Genomic DNA, 20166 nt, shown 5'->3' on the forward strand with positions numbered 1-20166 from the left:
TGAATCATTTTATTTGTCGGCAGTCAGCATCTTGCACAAACTAAGACAGAGGGGGCCAGAATGACACTAGATTAACAAAGTAAAGAAGCAATTAATAGTGTATGGGTTAAACCCATACAATGTTATTAGTCATATTTCATCTCGATTAGTTGAAATGCTCTGTGTTGAATTAGCATAACAATAGGCTAATAAGATTTTGCAGTTCATTAGACTGATGTGGTCTTAATAGCTCAAGTTAGACTTACCCCATGTAATTGTATTATTCTGTACGTTTTCAGCAAACGACTTAAATTTGTTCAAATACTAATCTAAATATTCATATGGCACAGTAAAATCGTGTTGAATGTAATAACACTGTTTATACATCTAAGGGAAACAATCCTGCAATATGCACTTTTAAAACCATTGAATCACATGTACTTAAAAGTACAGAATCAAGTAAGGCTTCTTTCATATTTGAAGAAGGTTCAATTTATAATATCTAATGTCTTTTTAATGACCTGGTGTTACACTGCTTCAGACCCTATCAGCTGATTGGGAAATAAACTGTTTCATGAAAAGAGGTGAAAAGGGTCTTTTTATCCATGAGATTTAATGCATTAACATGTCTCTTTAAAACACCTTGGTACTTGTAGATTATCCTTCAGCTTTTAGAGTATTGTCATGTTGTATTGCAGTAATTGTTATAATTTGTTTCATATAGCACAGCCATGAAATTTAGGGTAATTCTGATTGTGGCACCTCCAGCGTGCTGTGCTACATACAGCTTTGCTGTAGCCACAGCTCTCATACAGGTGATGAGCTCAGTGGAGGGCTGAATGGTCTGGTTTCCTGTTCTTATTGTGATTCCTTTGCGCGGCAACCTTGCATTGACAGCACTTTTCCTTTAACTTTGACTTTTGTTTCAGACCTCTTTCAGAGTCTCTCTATCTAACTTTAGTCTAAAGTCTCCTGGCAGGTGGCAAAAGGGTCGTACCTATCACCATGCTCATAACTAATCATTGACCACATGATTTGGCACTCTCTGATGAGGACCCCTCCCTCATGCTCCTAGTTGTTCTGTATTTTCTACAGTGAAATTTTACAGAAACAAAAAAACTGTCTTACACATGGACCATTGTTTGTCAGCCTGGAGCCATTGTTGTGGCTGACAGAGCCACATAGACTTCACAATCAGACTCTCAAGTAGCCATGTTATGGTAATGTCATTGCTATGTGTGAAAAAGTTTCAGTCCGTTCTTCATGCTGTTCAAATTTCATAAGTGTCCAATAGCTTTCTTATTGGTTAGTTGTCATATTTGCCTGATGTTGATGTTAATGCAATGACATTTCAGCAAGAAATGGCTTGTTGAGAAATCATGATATTTTTATGCACTACTGAATTGAAAATGAAAAAAAAACTGACGTGGCAGCACCTAAAGGTTGGACAGAGTTATTTTGATAGAATTCTTCACAGTCTTTTGGAAGTCTTTATTGGTCATTGTCATTGTCAAACAATGTTAACTGTTTCTAGTAACGTACAGTATACCCATGTTCAGCTTTTGTTGGGTAACTAGCTAAATATGTTGTTCAGTGTATTTTTTAAAAAAATGGCCTGAAAAAACAATATTTTCAATAGAAAGCTAGATGGGATAGAATGGGATCATTGTCATTACATCTTCCCTGAGAATAATAAAAAACATCAAACAGCCCAAACTGAAGCCATTCCAATGCAACAGCAGGACAATGCATTTACTGCAAGGCCGACTATAAAATATCACTTCCAAATGTTAAAATGAAGACATAATGTCGGCTTACCATGACAAGACTAACATGAGTGTGACAGGGATGTTAAATTCCACAAATATATGGAAACATTTATATTTAAATTTATAATTTATAATCAACATATTTTGTCTTCATGACCACATGTCAGTAATGGCTTAATCCACTATTTCTTAACCTTTTGGGTCACAAACCCCTTTGAGAATCTAATGAAAGTCATGGATCTTCCCCCAGAAAAATATACATAAACACATACATTTGAACACTGTGTGCACAAAAAAGAAATTAATAAGCTTAGGACAGCTTTGTGTATGAAACATATCTGAAGTGTGTTTTTCATTAAACCTGTGGATCTGCTAAATCAGCTGCTGGTCATATACCAGCTTTGATTTCTTTATATTTCACTGTAAGTACATGCTGTTTCCCCATGGGTACCTAACATCCAGCGTACACAAGTTTTAAACAATATAATAACTACTCTGTATTAAAAAATTACAGACTAAACACAAACAAACACTTGAAAAGTCTAAATTTCTACTCTACAATTCATAGTGACCCAGTGTAAACAAAGAGGTGTTTCATGTTAACAGGAAACTATTCTACTATTCTTCTATTCTATTCTTCTAACATGGCAACATTACCTGACAATTGTATGTTACATAACCATGTACAGTAACATCCCCTGCCACCCTTCACTTGTTTGGAGTGAAACAATTCCTTAAAATATAACATACCTTGATATAAAAAGCTTTTTTTCCGCAAAGGATATTTTGAAAGTAACAGGAAGGAAATCAAACAAAGAAAAAAATTTGCACAGGGTCCGCAGACCCTCTGAAGCCCATCCAGGGACCCCTTAGGAGTCCAGGGGCCACAGGTTAAGAACCCCTGGTTTGATCAATTGTTGATGGATTTTTACCTATGCTATACAGATCAACTTATTTAAAAATTTTCACTTCACCTCAAGTCAATTCAGTGTTTTGACTTTAAACACTTGTTCTTTGAATTTTCATTATATTTGATCTCCATATTGACCTCTGATTTGATGGTCTTTTCCTTTACTGCTGTTTCTTCTGCACTACTTGAAATAATTTCTTTGGATGGACTTTTTTAGCTTCCGGTTTTTGGACATGGTTTTTTGGTTGATCGAAACCTACTATCTATCTCAAATAAACTCTGAGATTTAGTTCTTTCAGTTTGTTTTCAATTCCAATGAGAGGTAGCATGAATTGGTGGCATGATGTAAATTAACATTGCTTTTATGGGTCCTTGTTTGGGACCATGTCATCGTCCAGCTCAGTGTTTGACCAAATGCAATGTCATTTAGTGTGCTGTGCTGAACATAATTGTTTGGCACCGTATTTTCATTATATGTTTCTGATTATTTTAGCATTATTATTCAGCTTGACTTATTATATTGGTGTTTTAATCCACACTGTTATACCTGTGATGTTTTGAATGCATCAGGCCATATAAGCTATGTAAGTCACTCTGGAGATGAAAAATAAATAACAGTAATAATAGTAATTGTATTTGAACATTTAAAACCCTGTTGGTTGTTACCTTAACAATGCCCAGTGTCCATCTAGGAAAAAATTCAGAAAAAAAAGTATTTTTATACATAATTTCTTTTTGTCATCTAATCTTCTTTGAATTTTGACTCTGAAGGTAGAATATGCTACTTTGAAATATGGTGCATTCGTGTTATTTCATAGCTCTCATATAGAGGGAAATGATATTAAACTCTGCATCATTCAATACATTACCCACACTGTTATACCACTCCCTCCACGGTGAGGGGATTGGAGAATGGGGGAGATGGGGGAGATGGCAGAACTGCCTGCAGCCAGCAGCGTGTGTGGCTCATAAACAACAAGTGCTGCAGCTGCCGTGGCTTCTGGGTAAGAGGACCAGCAATTAGTTAGCTAATGCTCTGAATAAGAATAAATGTCCATAGCAACAGTTATGGAGAATAAGCCTCAGGAAGAAGGCCACCATAGAGGCAACATTTAGCCAAATATGACCATTCATGAAAAAAAGCCCCTACAGTAGCCAGCTGATGCTACACTACTAGTAAATGTTGTTGACTGCAATGGTGTATTTCAGTGATCTGTCAAACACTGCAGTAGCTACATAGCTAACAATGTATACACCACATCAATTGCATGTGTAATGACAGCTATTTTTGAATGTATGTAGGATGAATGGAGTTGATATTGCTGGCTTGCTATCAAATGTATTTCAGGTTTGTGTTTTGTGAAAGCTACTACCATTAGTTAAACACCTTACTACTTGTGTCACTTGCTGACTATCCAGGCAGATTTTAGACTAGCATCTTTAATTATTATAACCAAAAATGAGCAATAATTCTCCCCAAGATTTATACAGAGCAAAATAAATAAATACTAGCAACCACCAAGCTTACTATTGCATGCAACACTTGCAGATCCATAGGTTTTAGGATAGTTAATTCACCATATCCCCAAGCATATAAAAGCAATGCAAATCATTTTTTACTCATAACATACCTGATGTTACTATCCTTAGCTCATACCTACAAGACAATTACCACCAATAACCTGATTTTAGCTACAAAGCTGAATTAAATTAGATTACATGAGCAAATGAATTTGAGCATGCCTATGTTGTGTTCCTCATTTATGCTATGCATTAAATGGCGTCAAAATAATTTCACTATAACTATGGACAGTTGCAAGCTTCATGCTTCACATTTTAAAATCACATGGCTTTATCAATCAATCTAATAATAAATTTAAAAGCAACGGCTCTAGAAATAGTTATTTTTTTCAACAATGTAGTTCTCAAGTGAGTGGAGTGAGGGGAGATTTCAGTTATTTTGATGTTTGGTGAATCATTCCTCCACTGTGGGGCAAAGTATTGAAAAGTGGGGGAGTGACTCCCTACAGTGAAAATACTATCAAAGTATTTTACATTAATGTGACCTAATAATGTACACTGGCCTATAGGTTAGTGCCAGATTGTAATAAAGTAGAAAAAGGTAAATAATGATTTCTTTACTTCATTTATGAGTAACACAGAGTTTTAGAATGTTTAAGAATGTTTTAGAATGTTGCTTTTACATAACTGTCCCTAGTATGGTGTCAAAGACACGCTGTAGTCTGGTTTATGAGAGCATTATGGTACAATACCTAAATGCAGGAGCTAACAGGCTTCCTCCAGTCTCAGCATATAAAAAATAGGGCTACCATAAAAACACTACCAATGACACTGGCACCATACTGAAATGTCTGACTGCAGTTTCATTATGTGGGTATGGACCTTGCTTTAGTATGCCGGTTCAATGATGTTGTATAATGACCTTATTTTCTGTGTTCAGGTTTGTATCATGCTGACAAACCCACAGACTGGAAGGAGAGTAATTAGCCAAGTAAAGCCAAACATAGCATTTTGATTTAGGAATTAGCACATTTAATCTACACAGAGACATGTAAACAAATCATATTCAGTAAATCTGTGTGGATAAACATAAAGCTCTGACCTGCACATCTTTTTTATTCACCTCAAATCCATACCAAAGCAACATTTGCACACTCTCAGTCAAACCTATGGGGAAAAACACAGTTGATCATAGCCTAACTGTACACAAAATACACATGTCAGTTACCAGTATTTCAGTTACCTAGAATCTAAACTTGACAAGAGCTATTAATACTAACGTTAATGTGATTGCGTTTTACAGCCTGCGTTTATTCGCTTATTGCGTTTAACAGTGCGTACAAAGACCAAAGGAAAAGGCCTATTGTAAAAAGCAAGATTTCAATACCATTCAAAACACCCTTCAATCATCATTTTTAAATTATAATTAGTTTCACTTGGCGTAGGTCAGTCTCATTGTTACGTCATTTTACTATTTACATTCAATATTTTAAGCCCTTCGAGTGTAGCAACAACAAAGTGGTTGAAAATACGTCTTGAAATGTGACTTACTAAAATTCTGCAAAGGTTACAAGGAAAGTGCTTAAAATAGCAAGGCGCCACTCATCTTTCACTATCAATTTCCATTTAAATCGACCATTCAGTAGCAGTGATTGTTTTAATTAAGCTTGCCCGTGTGAGATAAATGTATATGTTATAAATTTAAGATAACACATCAAATGCAGTGTATAAGAGCACATCAACGATTTAAAGAAATGTGAACGTAAAAGTTTGCAGCATAATTTCAGAACATTCCACCATACAGTACCAGTCAAAAGTTTGGACGCACCTGATTAAGATACTGTGAAACATGCATTCAAAGACATTTTGATCTAAAGGCTTTTTCTTAGACAAATATAAATAGCGAAGTCGATGTATATGCACGAATGTCTTTCCAAAACACCTTTAATTTTAAAAGATATTTGGCTATTTCATAGTTTTCATGGCTTTACTATTAAAAATAAAGAAAGAAAAGTGTGTCCAAACTTTTGACGAGTACTGTACTGTACTGTACTGCACGTATTGTACAGAACTCATCACAAATTACGTGCCGACGACAAGTGCCATAGGTATTCCTTTTTCATGTATCTTTTTATGATGCCATCAGCTTTGAGCGTAGTTGAATAATCTGGTCTGCATAATGAATGTCGACATCTGTGTTAACCTTGTTTTCATTTTCTCAACTCAGAGACGTAGAAATTTCACGTATATGCAGCGGTTGCGGTGAATAAATATTGAGGTGGACTATATGTATTTAAGTTTAAATTTCATTTATTTTAAAATATAATTGCCATTATTAACTCATGCTTCGCTCACTTCCAATACACCTGTGGACATTTTTGGTAAGACTAAATAGGTTACTACCAGAGATGGATTTTTATGGTTGCCAAAATTAACGGAAATGTCATGTATTGTATTGAAGAAAACCCCGCACAACTTGTACCCCCGATTACTCATTGTATGGACGAAGCACTCTGCGACTATATGCGATATATATTTAGCTGTTTAGCGCCTGATCTTTCTTGTTTCCATGCAGGAAGTAAGCAGGGCCCCGTATTTGGTTATTATACGCCGTGGTCAGTACTTCCGACAGATAAACCTGCTACATATCCAACATGGACATACCCCTATAGCAAAATGTTTTGGTCGTCTGTCAGTCACTGTTGAATGTTACCTTGTACACTTGCGACTAATATATAATTAGGTTAACTTACCTGGATAAATGCATTGACCATAGAATGGCTTATATTTTCACTACTAAGTATACAAAAATTATTGAGATCCTTCAATGATCCTAGGAAAAGTGACACACACACACATACACACACACACACACACTTTTCCTAGGATCATCCTAGGAAATCAGCGAAGCAGCGGAATCAGTGATTAGTCTTATATTTCATTTAGTAATTGTTTTGTATATCGCATTAAATTAATCATGCAATATACGCCTACTTGTGGCGACAGTTTCAGGATACTTTAAAGCAATTAAATGTGTTACTTCCTGATTAAGCATAAAGAAGCTAGTCTGGTTATTTACCAAGTGTTGTAAGCAAGTAGTCTGCATTGGTGACTGAATGTTTGATACAGGTCAAGCAATATAAAGACAGACCACAGAACCCTCCACCCCTTTTACAATAAACCCTCAGAGAGTAAACATGACTCACTTGAAACACTAGCAATCGTGGGCTCAAGTGTACGTTAAAACGTGTACCTTAAAAATCACGCAAAATTAAACATGTAATGGTTAAAATATGGAACGACTTTGTGCTCGTCCATGTTTAAGGCAAACAGTTTTCAGACTCCAGGTGTCACAGGCAGGGCTGACAATGTTTTGAAATATATTGCGATATTACCGCGATGGAAGTGAGCCATATATGTCGTTTAGTCTTGTAGATCAAATTAAACTTGGCGTTTGGATTTTAGTCCAAGCAAACACCGATAAATATGTTTATAGTCAAGAATTCCCTCTCTAGTTTTAGTTGGGTCTGTGTAAATACCCTGTTTATTTATTACACTTTCATCTTCGTTTTATAATGTCAGCCAGGAATTTAAAAACCTCTACGACTATTAGAATGGAGAAAATTGGCCTCCCTTCAATAAACCTGGATTGCAGAGACGTAAGGAGTCAACATGAAAAACAAAACCATAGTTACGGTTATACTATCAGAACATAAGACATTTTGCGCAGTTTTTTGTTCTGGAAGTGGGATTTAGCGGCACAGAACAATATTAATCAGCTGTTGAGGAAAACACCTTTCTTAAACCTTACCTTAGTAGAATGTAAGGTGTCATAAGGAATCATTATTACAATGACACGTTCTCTTGTTAGTTAAACCATTGGAAGTGCATTTTAGAAAATGAACTACAAATACAGTCGCTCTTTTAATCGTGCCAAGGCATTAGAGACACCAAATTCGAGTTTTGGCGCAGTATGATGTAAAGTTTGACCTACAGACTGGTCCTCCCAATCAGCTGAGCCAACACGGCTCTATGAACTTTTATGGTTTTTGTAAATTTGAGTAATAACGAACAATAAAAACAAATACAATGTATAAATTGTGCTGTTGTGAAAAACAATCCTGCAATAATAACCACCACGAACCCACAAGTATACATTACATCACACATAAATTAAATACTGTATCCATTTTATCAGTCAATATTACGAGACAATTACTGACCTAGGAGACGGCAGCCTTTGGTAGTCTGAATATGACTGATATACGCATAATGGGGCATTGCATGTGGCGAAGGTGACACTGACGTAACTTCCCCGTGAAAAATATGGCAAACACAATTTCACTAAGGCCAAACGGGGAAGCGGGAAATTCTGATAAATTTTAATTCATTTTTTCTGTACAAGGCATTCGGAAAGGTGTCATCTACAAGGAAAGGGGGATATTGAAAATGCGCGTGGTTAAAAGGTGCATTTATCGGAGCTGGTGAACCATCACGACTTTTGACTTTTTACAAAAAGATATGATTGGGTCAGGTGACTAAAATTGCGTTTTATTTTGTATTTTGCGAAGTTTGTAAAATAAACTGCATCCACATGCTTAAAAACGTTAACGTAATAGTATCCTACAACACCATGTGATGATTGAAATGCTTTACCGCAAAGAAATCAATATGGACTTCTATATGGACAAGCATCACTTTTTCCTCGTTTCTCTAACGTTGTTCTTTTTGGTAATAAGATTTGAAAGTTATGTAAATTATATACTGACTTGATTTAAAAGTGCGATAGATTTTTTTTCATATGTTAGATGCATTCGGCATGACTATGGGGAGTGTGTGGGGAGGGGGGGGGGGGCGCTATGGGGCTATGAAATCTGTATGATGGTCTCTTTTCGAGCATATTCACGTGCTTACCTACGGTTGTGGCTTCAGGTATTGCCTTCATTGACCTGGGCTTGTTAAATGCATACACACACATAAACACACATACGCACACACATCCAATCGAGATTTTACCTCCAAACTCAATCAAAGGTTTCGCAAATACAAACATCTGGCGAACCTTGACAGTGAAGTCTATGGATGCCTGCCAGGTGTAATAAAACTGCCAACATTTAGTTTCAGTCATGGAAAGGATTGGCCTGTAGTCAAAAATCCATTTCGGTCTGCTACTTCCTTCCCAGTCCGCCACGTTTTAAAGTGGTAATGTTCTTATTCTTGAAGAAATGCCACCTGTTTAATTCTGATGCGGTGCAAAATTTTCAAAAAGTTGAAGACTTATTGATTTGACCTTCTTAACATCACAATATAACACGCCCCCCCCTGATTTGCACAGATTTTTGAGATTATGTTTAGGACGCAGTTCATTCCACTCACATTTGAGGATAGGACTGGATCGCTTTCTGTAAGTGTATACCTTGTGTCGTATTTCGTATGCGAACAAATGGGCTGATCATTGCTTAATTAAATGAAAAATAATACAATGTAGAGCAACTCTGAAGAATAAGTTATTAATTCAAATTATCCCTATACAGAAAAAAACATATAAAGCAAAACAATACGCAATTGCCTGGATTACCTGGCGAATCTTCATTTCAAGAATAGAAAAATGGACGGAATAAATTATAATTTGCCTTAAAGTAAATATGTACATGTAACAATGAAAATGTGTTCTTTTGTCCATTATTTAGTTTAGTACGCTGGGATCTGAAAAAAGAACACGGTGCTGTTTCTGTATCCCAGTGCAATTAGTTTTCATGCTGTTCAGAAGAAGAAGAGAAAGAAGGATTCCTTGGGAATATGAATTTTTACAGTCCGATGATAATTTGATAATTAACGCAGTGATTCGCTTACAATAACTTGCATGGCTGTCTTACGAACGACAGGTGTTCACATATGTATCTGTTTAAGGACGGCCTCAAACCTAGTTGGTCCATGCAAACAGACATATGAAATTATTTGAGATGCGTGAATTTTCTAGTGCTACGCTAATGAACCCCACCTGCGCCAACAGATTATGCGGCTCTCGTTAACAGACATGGAAACAAGATAACCACTCCAGTCTGTAGGGGATAGGTGGTCGTTAAAGGTATCGTATTTGAAAATTCGATTCAATATAATCAACACAGACCGTAATCTTACATGGAAATGTATTGTTTCAGAATAAGCGTCAAATTGGCTTTGGTAACTTATGAAAGAATGATGGATTGCTTAACAGTCCAGTAGTCCACAATTCCGATCATTCATAAAATTTAACGGACTTATTAAGAAATCATTGTTTCCTTAAAACGTTTCATTAACGCATGGAGCAGGGTTTAAAATGCGTTGCTTTGGATACAAGAAAAAAAAACTAACCGGGAATGAAAATATTATATAGCACTGAGCTTTGTATGTTGGCCTTCAAAAATATTGGTGGACACCAGGTTCGAGATTCAAATAAAACGGTGATGATAAGAGGCTGAATATCTAGTTCGGAGGCTGTGTTTGTATCCCAATGCCGAGAGGTTTTGGTCGTGTTAGTATACCAATCTCTAAAACTGGCATCGGAGGCACTGCTCCTTGTTGTCTCTTCCCAGACTCAGCAGTAGGGAAACAGCATTTCTTTTTATTTTACTTTTTTTTTCGATCAGGATAGTGATTGCGTAATACTCATTCAATTGATAATCATTAATATTGAACTTGTATATATCCATATAATGACCGTTTTGTTGAAAATTGAATTTACCACTAAATACAGATTTTATCATTAATGTGGTGATTTATATTATAGTGTGCGGACACTGACGATTCTGCTTTTTCTATGCGGTTCCCGCTTGGCTCGGCTGGGGGAGATATGGGCGAAGCGGGTCAGTCAATTAAGAAGGGCTAATAAATTTGATTTGGCGGGAGAGGAAGACGAATGATGGAGAAAACTTAGGCTGCGTTTCCAAAAAATGTCCAGCAAAAATAGATAATCTTTGGTTGCCTTGCCAAAACAGGTACTCGCATATATGACTGTTCGAACTTTCTCATGACATGACGTTGAGTTTGAGTGCGTAAAATACGATTTGATACATGACCCCTCGCCCCTCGCATCTCCCCAAGGGAGTGTTTCAATCAAACTGCGAAAAACATCCTCAGCGTCCACGGATTTAAAGCAGAATTGTCGACATTACGACACATAGAACCATGTTTTCGCTCTTTCAGTATGAATCAAATGTGACAGTCACAACTAAAAGAACACTGTCGTCAAATTGTAATTAAAAGTTTAACCCAATACATTGATAATTCATTTTATAATAGCCAGATCATTGCTATATGAATATTCAATAAACATTTACCAATATTGAACATTCGTGGGATAATAAACGTGGAAAATCTTTGGACCAAAATATAAATGAAGGTCAGATATTTGAAGTAATTATATCTTTAATTGTAACCTCTCGTAACTGAGTGTTGCAGAGGTTACCCCACATTATAAGGGGAACACAATTACGTTGAAAGAGAACGGGGGAAGTGAGGACCTTGAACGCGAGCGCGCATTAATCGATTAAAGTTTAGAACAAAAGTCAAGGAAAATATGACTGCAAACAATTCACTGCAACTGAATATCTGAAAACCAAAGGAAGGCCGATCGTTTGCCTATTGTAAGTGCCACTGTGGTCTGTGTTAGCCTACCTGTGTGGGAATAAAGAAAAAAGCGAATAGTGAAGTACGTCATAAAATGCTCAAAACAAAAGCTGTAATTTTTTTGTCGAATTCAAAACGGGGTTTGTCGTTAACACTGGTAAAGATTCACTTTAATCAAAGTAATACGCTTTGCTCTTTTCACAGCGTTGCAAGTGTTACCGTTTTAATCCCCATTAATATTTTTAGATTGACTCTAGGAGGAGAGGTAAGGATATCAACATCATAGCAACCGCAGGAGTCATACAGTACCATTACGTTATTGTTAGCAGACGCTCTTATCCAGAACGACTTATAGGTTACAATTTCATCTGTTTATACAGATGGATATCTAACCTGAAACCTTTAGTTATTAGCCCTGTTCGTTACCACTACGTCAGAGTCAGACTGCTGCACGGTTGCATTAAAAATGAAAAACGTGACCGTAACATTTTAGTAAATGCTCACATGCGTTGTGTTTATTTATATTATAGGCCTTGGTTAACTGTCGAAAATGTTTGTAATGAGAAAAGTGATTAGCCATAAAAATTCACGCCTTACTCAATCAAATGACGGTTTTGCAGCGGGCATAATATTACTTAAGACATTCCCATACAATTATTATATTCTTAGTCATTTCGAACACATCCACTGCCAGTGACCAATTCACCAAAAGCTGCGCGAGAGGTAGCCAGCGATCTGCTGCTGGGTGGCTGAGACAAGAGGCGCTGAACACACAGGAAAAATAGATTTTGTTTCAAGAAGCTTCTGCGTCTATCGTGAATATTTACTTTCGACCACTCTGAAAATGGTTAATGGATAGGTGCTCGTTGCAGGATACAGGGCATATCATCGTCATTACATCACATCGAGTTTACTTACACGGAGTTTCTAACGTCACCCTTGCCAGATGTTGAATATTTTCAGTGTATTACACTACTGAATAAAGCCATAGAGACAAATGTGAGTGTTTAGCTTTAGCCAAAAAGTAAAAATATCGTTATAACCGCAACAAAATGTGATGGCGGTGAATGCGTTGAGCATTACATAAGGATAATAAGCATAATTAACTTCCAAAAGTGACTGGCTTGAACACATAGTTCAGGACTATTATTTTTATCCAGTGGGTCTACTGTTAAAAGTGACAATATAATACAATCACTGTAAATTAATCCGTGCATTCTACAATCTTTATGAAGCCAGCTGTTAGTTCTAACACGTGATAAAGAGACGACGTATGACAATACAGAAAACACCCCTCTGTTATCAGTCTAGTAGCCCAGCACTGTCGCGCATTCTTGTCGCAGCTCCCTTACCACGTGTTTGGGGTTACGCGCGTTACCATTTGTCTAGGACACTCCGGTGTTTCTTTCCCTACCCGCTGCTGTCGCACATGACCGAGACAGTTTCTGTACGGACTTCTCTTGTTTTAATCTTACAAATAAATAAATCAGTTACCATTCATTCAATAACTAATTTTATTTACTGAGAAAATATTTCCCCATGGACAGCAATTTATGTATGGCGATCGGAAAGCACTCGCGCCTGCATAACTTCCGAGGTAACACCAGGTTTTTCTGTATGTTGCCTCCGCTGAATTATTAGGGGAACCAATTAATCTGTGAATTGTAGAGTATCGCGTGATACTATTAGGGGAAGATCATAACAAAAGGTACCTCACCATCTCTGAAGCTTTAAGTATTGGTTTTATGGAGCCATAATGAATTCTAAGTCTTTCTCTCGTGTATTCTATCCTGGTTGCGCTGCACACTGAACCACCTAAAGCCACAGAACCCCAAATGTCCTGCTTTGGTAAGTGAAGATCAAAGGGTCGCGAAACGTTTAGAATCTAATCACACTGACGACAACAATCAAGAGCAAACAGATGCAGAACAGTAAGCAGGTTTTAACATGGATTAGATAGGGATAATAGGGGTGATGTCATTTGATTAAGAGACTGCAGGCCAAGATGCGCTGAGTGTGGGAGCCTCCAAAAGAGGCTCCTTCCTATTAACAAAAACAAAGAGCACAGAGAAAGATACTATCGATGGGGCGGTGAGCATAAAACCGACTGCCTTTCCTTTCATTCTTTTCAGAGACATTTTTTGGCCTACAACAGAAAATGCCCACACACGATTTGACTAATTGGGAAAAGGCAGTTTCATTTCCTCAAATGCCCGGTTGTGTTTAAACTACATTGTATACTACAGTTAAAGCTAGCGACTATTTTGTTCTAAGCGAAGGATTGTTCTCCATTTTATACTGAGTGACAGCTACTCATACGGTTGCAACAACAGCCGTTTACTTAATGGTATAATGCAATTGAAATCAATGGTTTGATATATCAATGGTTTGGTATAATCAACCACACTTCAAGGTCGTATTCGTATCCTGTCAAATAAATGGTTTAGAATTAAGGCACATTTCCGTCATACGGTATATGCGCATTCTGAAAAACTGGGTTAAAACGCCTGAACAGTACAGTTAGCAACCCTTCTGAAGACATTAGGATGTAATGATCTGCTTCCAGAGTACAAACATCAATCGTCGCAGAACAATGCGGCTGGTTTATCTCTGTGGGCAGCTTCTTAACAAGTAAAGCGAGGAGGTAGAATTTAATTCTCCATAACAAAAGTACAAAGACAGGTCTGAGAACCGAGATAACTTAACACCTCCGTCTGTCAGTGCGCCCAGGCGGCGCCGTGGCGGATACACCGTGTCTCTCATTAAGGAAGACAGGACAACCGAGGAGATAAAAAGGAAGAAAGAAGGAGACGGGGGAAAGGAAACATAACCACGTCTTCTCTCTGTTAACACCTAGGCTCCTGTGAGGTGTACTACAATACACAGGAAAAGGTCAGCGACATCTCGGATGTTCCCTTGGGACCTTGTCGGCTGCATTTAGCTCGCCTTTTTCAACTTTATCAAAACATAGAAAAATACTTAACAGGATTAAAAGTTGGAGACAATTTCAGAAAGTAATATGTGATACTACCATCAAAATTTCTTCGGTAAACCAGTAACAGAACGGTCAGAAAGGATATTTAGATGACAAAGGACCTTCACACAAATATGCGTAAGTATGGCCAACTAGGCTTCTTCTAACAAGCTACATATTTTTGGATAGTAATCTATTTATATTATAATATATTGATATATTGCATCGTCCTGCTCTATGATATCAACCTCAACAAATATATTACGTGTGTAATATGTAACCATGGTTTTTCTTTTGAATGAATAGTTGGCATGTTAATATTTTTTCAAATGACGACCCGTTTGGTTTAGTTTTTTGTTTTTCAACAACTTGGTCGATTGCGTTGAGTTTGTTCGATTTTGCGTCTTTTTTGTCGGGGGTGACGGTTGGCTGCTTCCGCCTGAGCTCAATGGTATTTGTATTTTTATGGTGAGATTTTATCAAATTAGTCGGGGGACAATAATCATTAAAGAAGAAACTGTCAGACTCAGCGATAACAATGTTTCTCAATTGCAGGAGGCAAGGAATCCTCAGTTGCTCACTGCGGAAGCACAGACACCGAGCAGGGAAAAGAGATGCGATGCAACTCGCTGCTTGGCGGAGTAGACCAGATTCGGAGGCACAGGACCGCCTTCACCCGGGAGCAGCTGTCCCTCCTCGAACAGGAGTACTGTAAAGAGAGCTACGTGTCTCGACCACGAAGATGCGAACTGGCTGCAGCGCTCCGTTTACCAGAGTCAACAATTAAGGTATTTGACAGCGACTGCCGAAGACGAGTCACCTGCAAGAGCTACAGCAATATAATCTATATCAGCAAACCTATTGAAGAACGACGGCATGCTCCCAACCAAAACTAACGACTGTGGAACACTCTAGGTCTTAGCCTATTTCATCACTTTAATTTTTTTGCATTTTAATATTTTGAATAGGGTTTATTTTTTTAATTCACAGAGGCGGGATTAAGGGCAATTACTCATAATTGAGAGTACTCATTCACTGTTCGGGGATTTCCAGGTTTTCACTTTGCAACAAAAAGAATCTGACGCATTGGCCATCAGTGTGTGTTCAGGATGCTAGTTCTGTCATGTTATGTTCATGGCAAAGAGTGAACTCAAATTTAATTTGAGTTGATCTGCCCTGTAACTCAAAATCGCCCCTAACTTCTCTGTTTTTGTGAAACCCAGGTTTGGTTCCAGAATAGGAGGATGAAGGACAAGCGGCAGAGACACACGCTGAGCTGGTCGCATCCTTTCAGTCCCAGCCTGTACACCTACATGATGAGCCAGGCAGCGGCCAGGCTGCCCTACTCCTACCTACCTCACCCTCCCCTGCACCTGTACTCTCACCTGGGAGCGGGGAGCTCCATGGCTCCCAGCACATTCCGAGGCCCACTTAGGCCCCTGGACCCTCTGCTGCTCACTGACTCTGCCCATCCCCGCTGTGAGCTGCCGAGCAGCAAGGATAGGCAGCCCTTCTCTACATTCCTTCCCAAGCAATATAACATCCCTTTGCTTGCCATGGTGCCATCTGCCTCCACAGGTGGCCAGACCAACTTTGCAAAGATACACAGGAGGCCTTTCTGAACCATACGCACTCTCTCAGCTCCAAGCCCTCTCCTGCTGCCCTGAACAGAAGGGATTCTGTGCCTTTGCCAAGATGAAGGCCAAGAGGGTTACACTGTCTCAGGAAAACACAGATTTGTATATGTATATGTACACAGTGCCTTGAAAAAGTATTCAGCCCCAACCCTTTTTTTCCCCCACACAAATGATGTCCACAACCTGAGATTTTGACTAATTGGACTATTTTTTTAATTTTGTGAACTACTCAACTCTGCAACAGTGCAGTCCAAAAAGAAATAAAATTATAAACCATTAAAGAATAAAAAAATCAAGAACTGAAATATCAACAATTAATAAGTATTAATTCCTCTTTTTTAGTACATGGTTGAACCCCCCCTTCAAAGCTATTACAACCATCAGTCTTTTTGGATAAGTCTCTATTAATTTTGCACAACGTGATGGAGCAATAATAGCCCATTCCTCCTTGCAAAATTGCTCAAGATGTACCAGGTTAGTTGGGGAGCGGCAGTGGACAGCAGTTTTGAGGTCCTTCCACAGATGCTCCATGGGGTGAAGGTAAGGACTCTGACTGGACCAGTCACGGATGTAAATTTTCTTCTTTTTAAGCCAATCCAGTGTTGCCCTGGCAGTGTGCTTTGGGTTGTTGTCCTGCTGGAACACAAACTTCCTCCCTAGTTTACACTTTCTGGCAGGGGGAAATAGGTTTCTATCCTGAGTCTCCATGTATTGTGCAGCATTCATCTTCCCATCAATCTTGACCAGATTGCCAGTCCCTCCTGCTGAAAAGCACCCCCTTAACATGATGCTACCACCAGCCTATGTCACTCTGGGGATGGTGTTTTCTGGGTGATGTGCAATGTTAGCTTCACGCCACACATACTGCTAAGTGTTTGACCCAAAAAAGTTCCACTTCAAGTCTCATCAGACCACAAGACCTCCTGCCATATCTTTGTAGTATCTTCCAAGTGACGTTTTGCAAAGTCAAAGGCAAGCATGTGTTTTTTTTCTGCAGGGGCTTCTTCCTTGCCACTCTTCCATAAAGGCCCTTTTTGTGCAATCGCTTGGATATTATTGACCCATGACCATCATTATCAGTTGCAGCCACTGACTTCTGTAGCTCGGTTAGAGTGACAGTTGGCAGTAGTCTCAAGTGCCATTCTTGTTCAGTGAGTAAGCTCAGGGGCGGCCTGCTCTAGGCAGTGTGGCTGTAGTTCCATATTTCTTCCACTTCTGTATGATGGACTGCACTGAGTTCCAAGGTATGTTCAGTGCCTTTGAAATATTCTTGTATCATTCCCCAGATTTGTGCTTCTCTACAATTATATCACTCACTTGTTTTGAATGCTCTTTTCTCTTCATTCTGGTTTGTTCAATGGAAAATCCAACCATACTGTTTGACCTTATTGTGAGGTAATTATGCTCATGAAGTAATTCAAAACAGGTGATCACTAATTTCCTATAGAGATGGAGACCATGAATAAATTTAACGAGTTTATAAGACAATATCTTGCACCTGAGCAAAATTAGCCTCATAATTATGAAGGGTATGAATACTTTTTGAGTTTTAGTTTTTTTTTCTAGTTTTTTTTAAAGGTTTTGGACATTTCTTTTGATTTGTCATGATGTATAACACTGTGCAGACCAGCTGGAAAAAATCTTACTTTAATACATTTTAAATTTGGAATCATAGACAATAAATTGTGAAAACAGTATTGGGGGCTGAATACTTTTTCAAGGCACTGCATGTATATAGACATATACAAACATATTCTAATATTAGGGAACACCTCCTCAGTGATGAACAAGTTTTTGACATAAATGTGAATGTTTTTAATTGTAATTTTATTCATTTGAGACATACTGTAGTGCAAAGAACATCAAATGTAATATTTAGTTAAGGGTGATTTTAAAGGGTAATTTATATTTCTGTTCTTTCGCATGTTGAAAAAGAGATTTCTATAAGTGGTGAAGAACATTGCATTTGTCAGAGTAATATGATAATAGAGAGAACTGGAACAGTGTTCACAACTGTAGCAGTGAATAGGCAGAATAGTGAAAAAATCACACATTTTCAGGATTCTGACCAGTTGGGATTATTTACAACAGAAATGTACAATGAAACTGGGGAAAGAAAAATATTGTAGCATCAAAGGTCACATTGTTCTGGTAACAGGAGGCATGGTGTGTCCACATCTGAACTGTATAGCAGGGTCATAGAAAGGCCTTCAACGCATGACATAGTTCTGTGTAGGAATTAATTATGCCTTATTCAATAGAAGTTGATTGCTGGTTACACCAGAGCTTAAAACAGATTATAGTCCTCTATGTGGGTCTCTGACCAGTAAACTAGTTTCATCACTAAAAATAACAATTCATTATCTATGGTAAATCACATTTAAATGACTTGGTGTGAAAAACAATATTTTGTGGTTGTTGTTGACAAATCCAAAGTTTCTTATGTCAAAGAGTAGAAACTGCAACTGGGGAAATGTCACTGCATATATAGTCATGTTTATAACATAATTATTTTCTGTTTATTCATGTTTTTGCCATCACATATTTGCACTATTGTCCCCAAATAAGACAGAAAATATATTTACATAGTGCCTGAGTAAGGGACAAAACATGGTGGGTATGACTCTAACGTTACATATTCCTTTTACATGTGGAGTCGGTCAGTATACAGTATTATTAATAAAATACCATATATAAACGTATGTGTGTGTATTGGCTTGTTTCTTTCAGTGGATTTATATGCAGATTCTCAACTGAAATTGAACTTAAATATCCCTGCACATTTCTATATTCTATTTATATATAGTGGTGATAAGTTAATAATGGTATTATACCTGCAGCATAAATTATGAAACTGTGAAAGATGGTACAAATGTGTAAAAAATAAACACAAACATTTCTAATACAAGCCATGACACAGCCATCCTCAGCTGAAGTAATTTCAAAGCCTAATTTACAGTTTAACTGCCCTTAGTTACCAGACTAAGAAAAGACGCCATCAGGGTTCAATTCAGTTGGGCATTTGTCAAAATTAAATTTTGTAATAAATTATTTTAAGGGTATTACTGTTTGGTATGGACATAAATAATCAAAAAATTGTTTATCTCGTGCTGTGATGGTGCTCTCCAGTTTGCCTTCTGCTTCCATTAAACAGACTGAAACAAATCTTAGACATAGATATATCACTGGCTTAGCAAACCTATTTTCCCAATAAAACTATCTCTGTTGTTTAACAGATGGACTGCAAATTTAGATGGCAACAGTCCCATTATTATATCATTACATCATTATCAACATTTCAGATGCAATAACACATTTGGACTTGAGCCAAAACACTAACAGTTGACTCAATGTACAAGGGGGGGGGGGGGGGGGGGTACTTCAAATTATCAGTAGCTAAAATGCAAAAACACTAGTTCAAATAGCTTGTTTGCACAAAATTTAAATGAAAAAAGCAACTCAGAAAGAGAACAGTATCTGCAGGCCCTTCAAGCAGGTAATATGCATGAGGATGTGGACTGCATACTCATACCACTATCAACAATGGTAGAATAAGTTCTTCTTCTGGCATATATTTCAGCAAGTTCAATTAAAATACATTCTTAATCTTTTTAGTTGTCATTGTTCCCAGGCAGAATGTCGTAAGATCAAGGGGAATCATATTAGCTCCAGGACTCACATGTGACAGAGGTAAATATTGCACCTTAGTTCATCTTACAAAATTTGGGAAAAGGTCAATGTTACATTTATTTCCTGGCTGAAAAATTG

At 37.7% G+C, this 20166-nt stretch overlaps 1 protein-coding gene across 1 annotated transcript; it reads left to right on the forward strand.

Moving 5' to 3' along the window:
* The first annotated feature begins 13344 nt into the window (after positions 1-13344).
* Positions 13345-16383, forward strand: LOC118786676 (homeobox protein XHOX-3-like). Its single transcript, XM_036541955.1, has 3 exons — positions 13345-13384; positions 15317-15549; positions 15985-16383. Exons 1-3 carry the CDS (start codon positions 13345-13347, stop codon positions 16381-16383), a joined length of 672 nt encoding a protein of 223 aa, XP_036397848.1.
* Positions 16384-20166: the final 3783 nt, after the last annotated feature.

This window comes from Megalops cyprinoides, chromosome 1, assembly GCF_013368585.1.
Source record: "Megalops cyprinoides isolate fMegCyp1 chromosome 1, fMegCyp1.pri, whole genome shotgun sequence".
NCBI classification, from domain to species: Eukaryota; Metazoa; Chordata; class Actinopteri; order Elopiformes; family Megalopidae; genus Megalops; species Megalops cyprinoides.

Excerpts from the sequence above, each read along its gene's own strand:
- LOC118786676 (XM_036541955.1), top strand. The coding sequence starts at position 13,345 with ATGGCGATCGGAAAGCACTCGCGCCTGCATAACTTCCGAG. Across the intron at positions 13,385-15,316 it reads GCGCCTGCATAACTTCCGAG|GAGGCAAGGAATCCTCAGTT; the intron begins GTAACACCAGGT and ends TCTCAATTGCAG. Across the intron at positions 15,550-15,984 it reads TACCAGAGTCAACAATTAAG|GTTTGGTTCCAGAATAGGAG; the intron begins GTATTTGACAGC and ends TGTGAAACCCAG.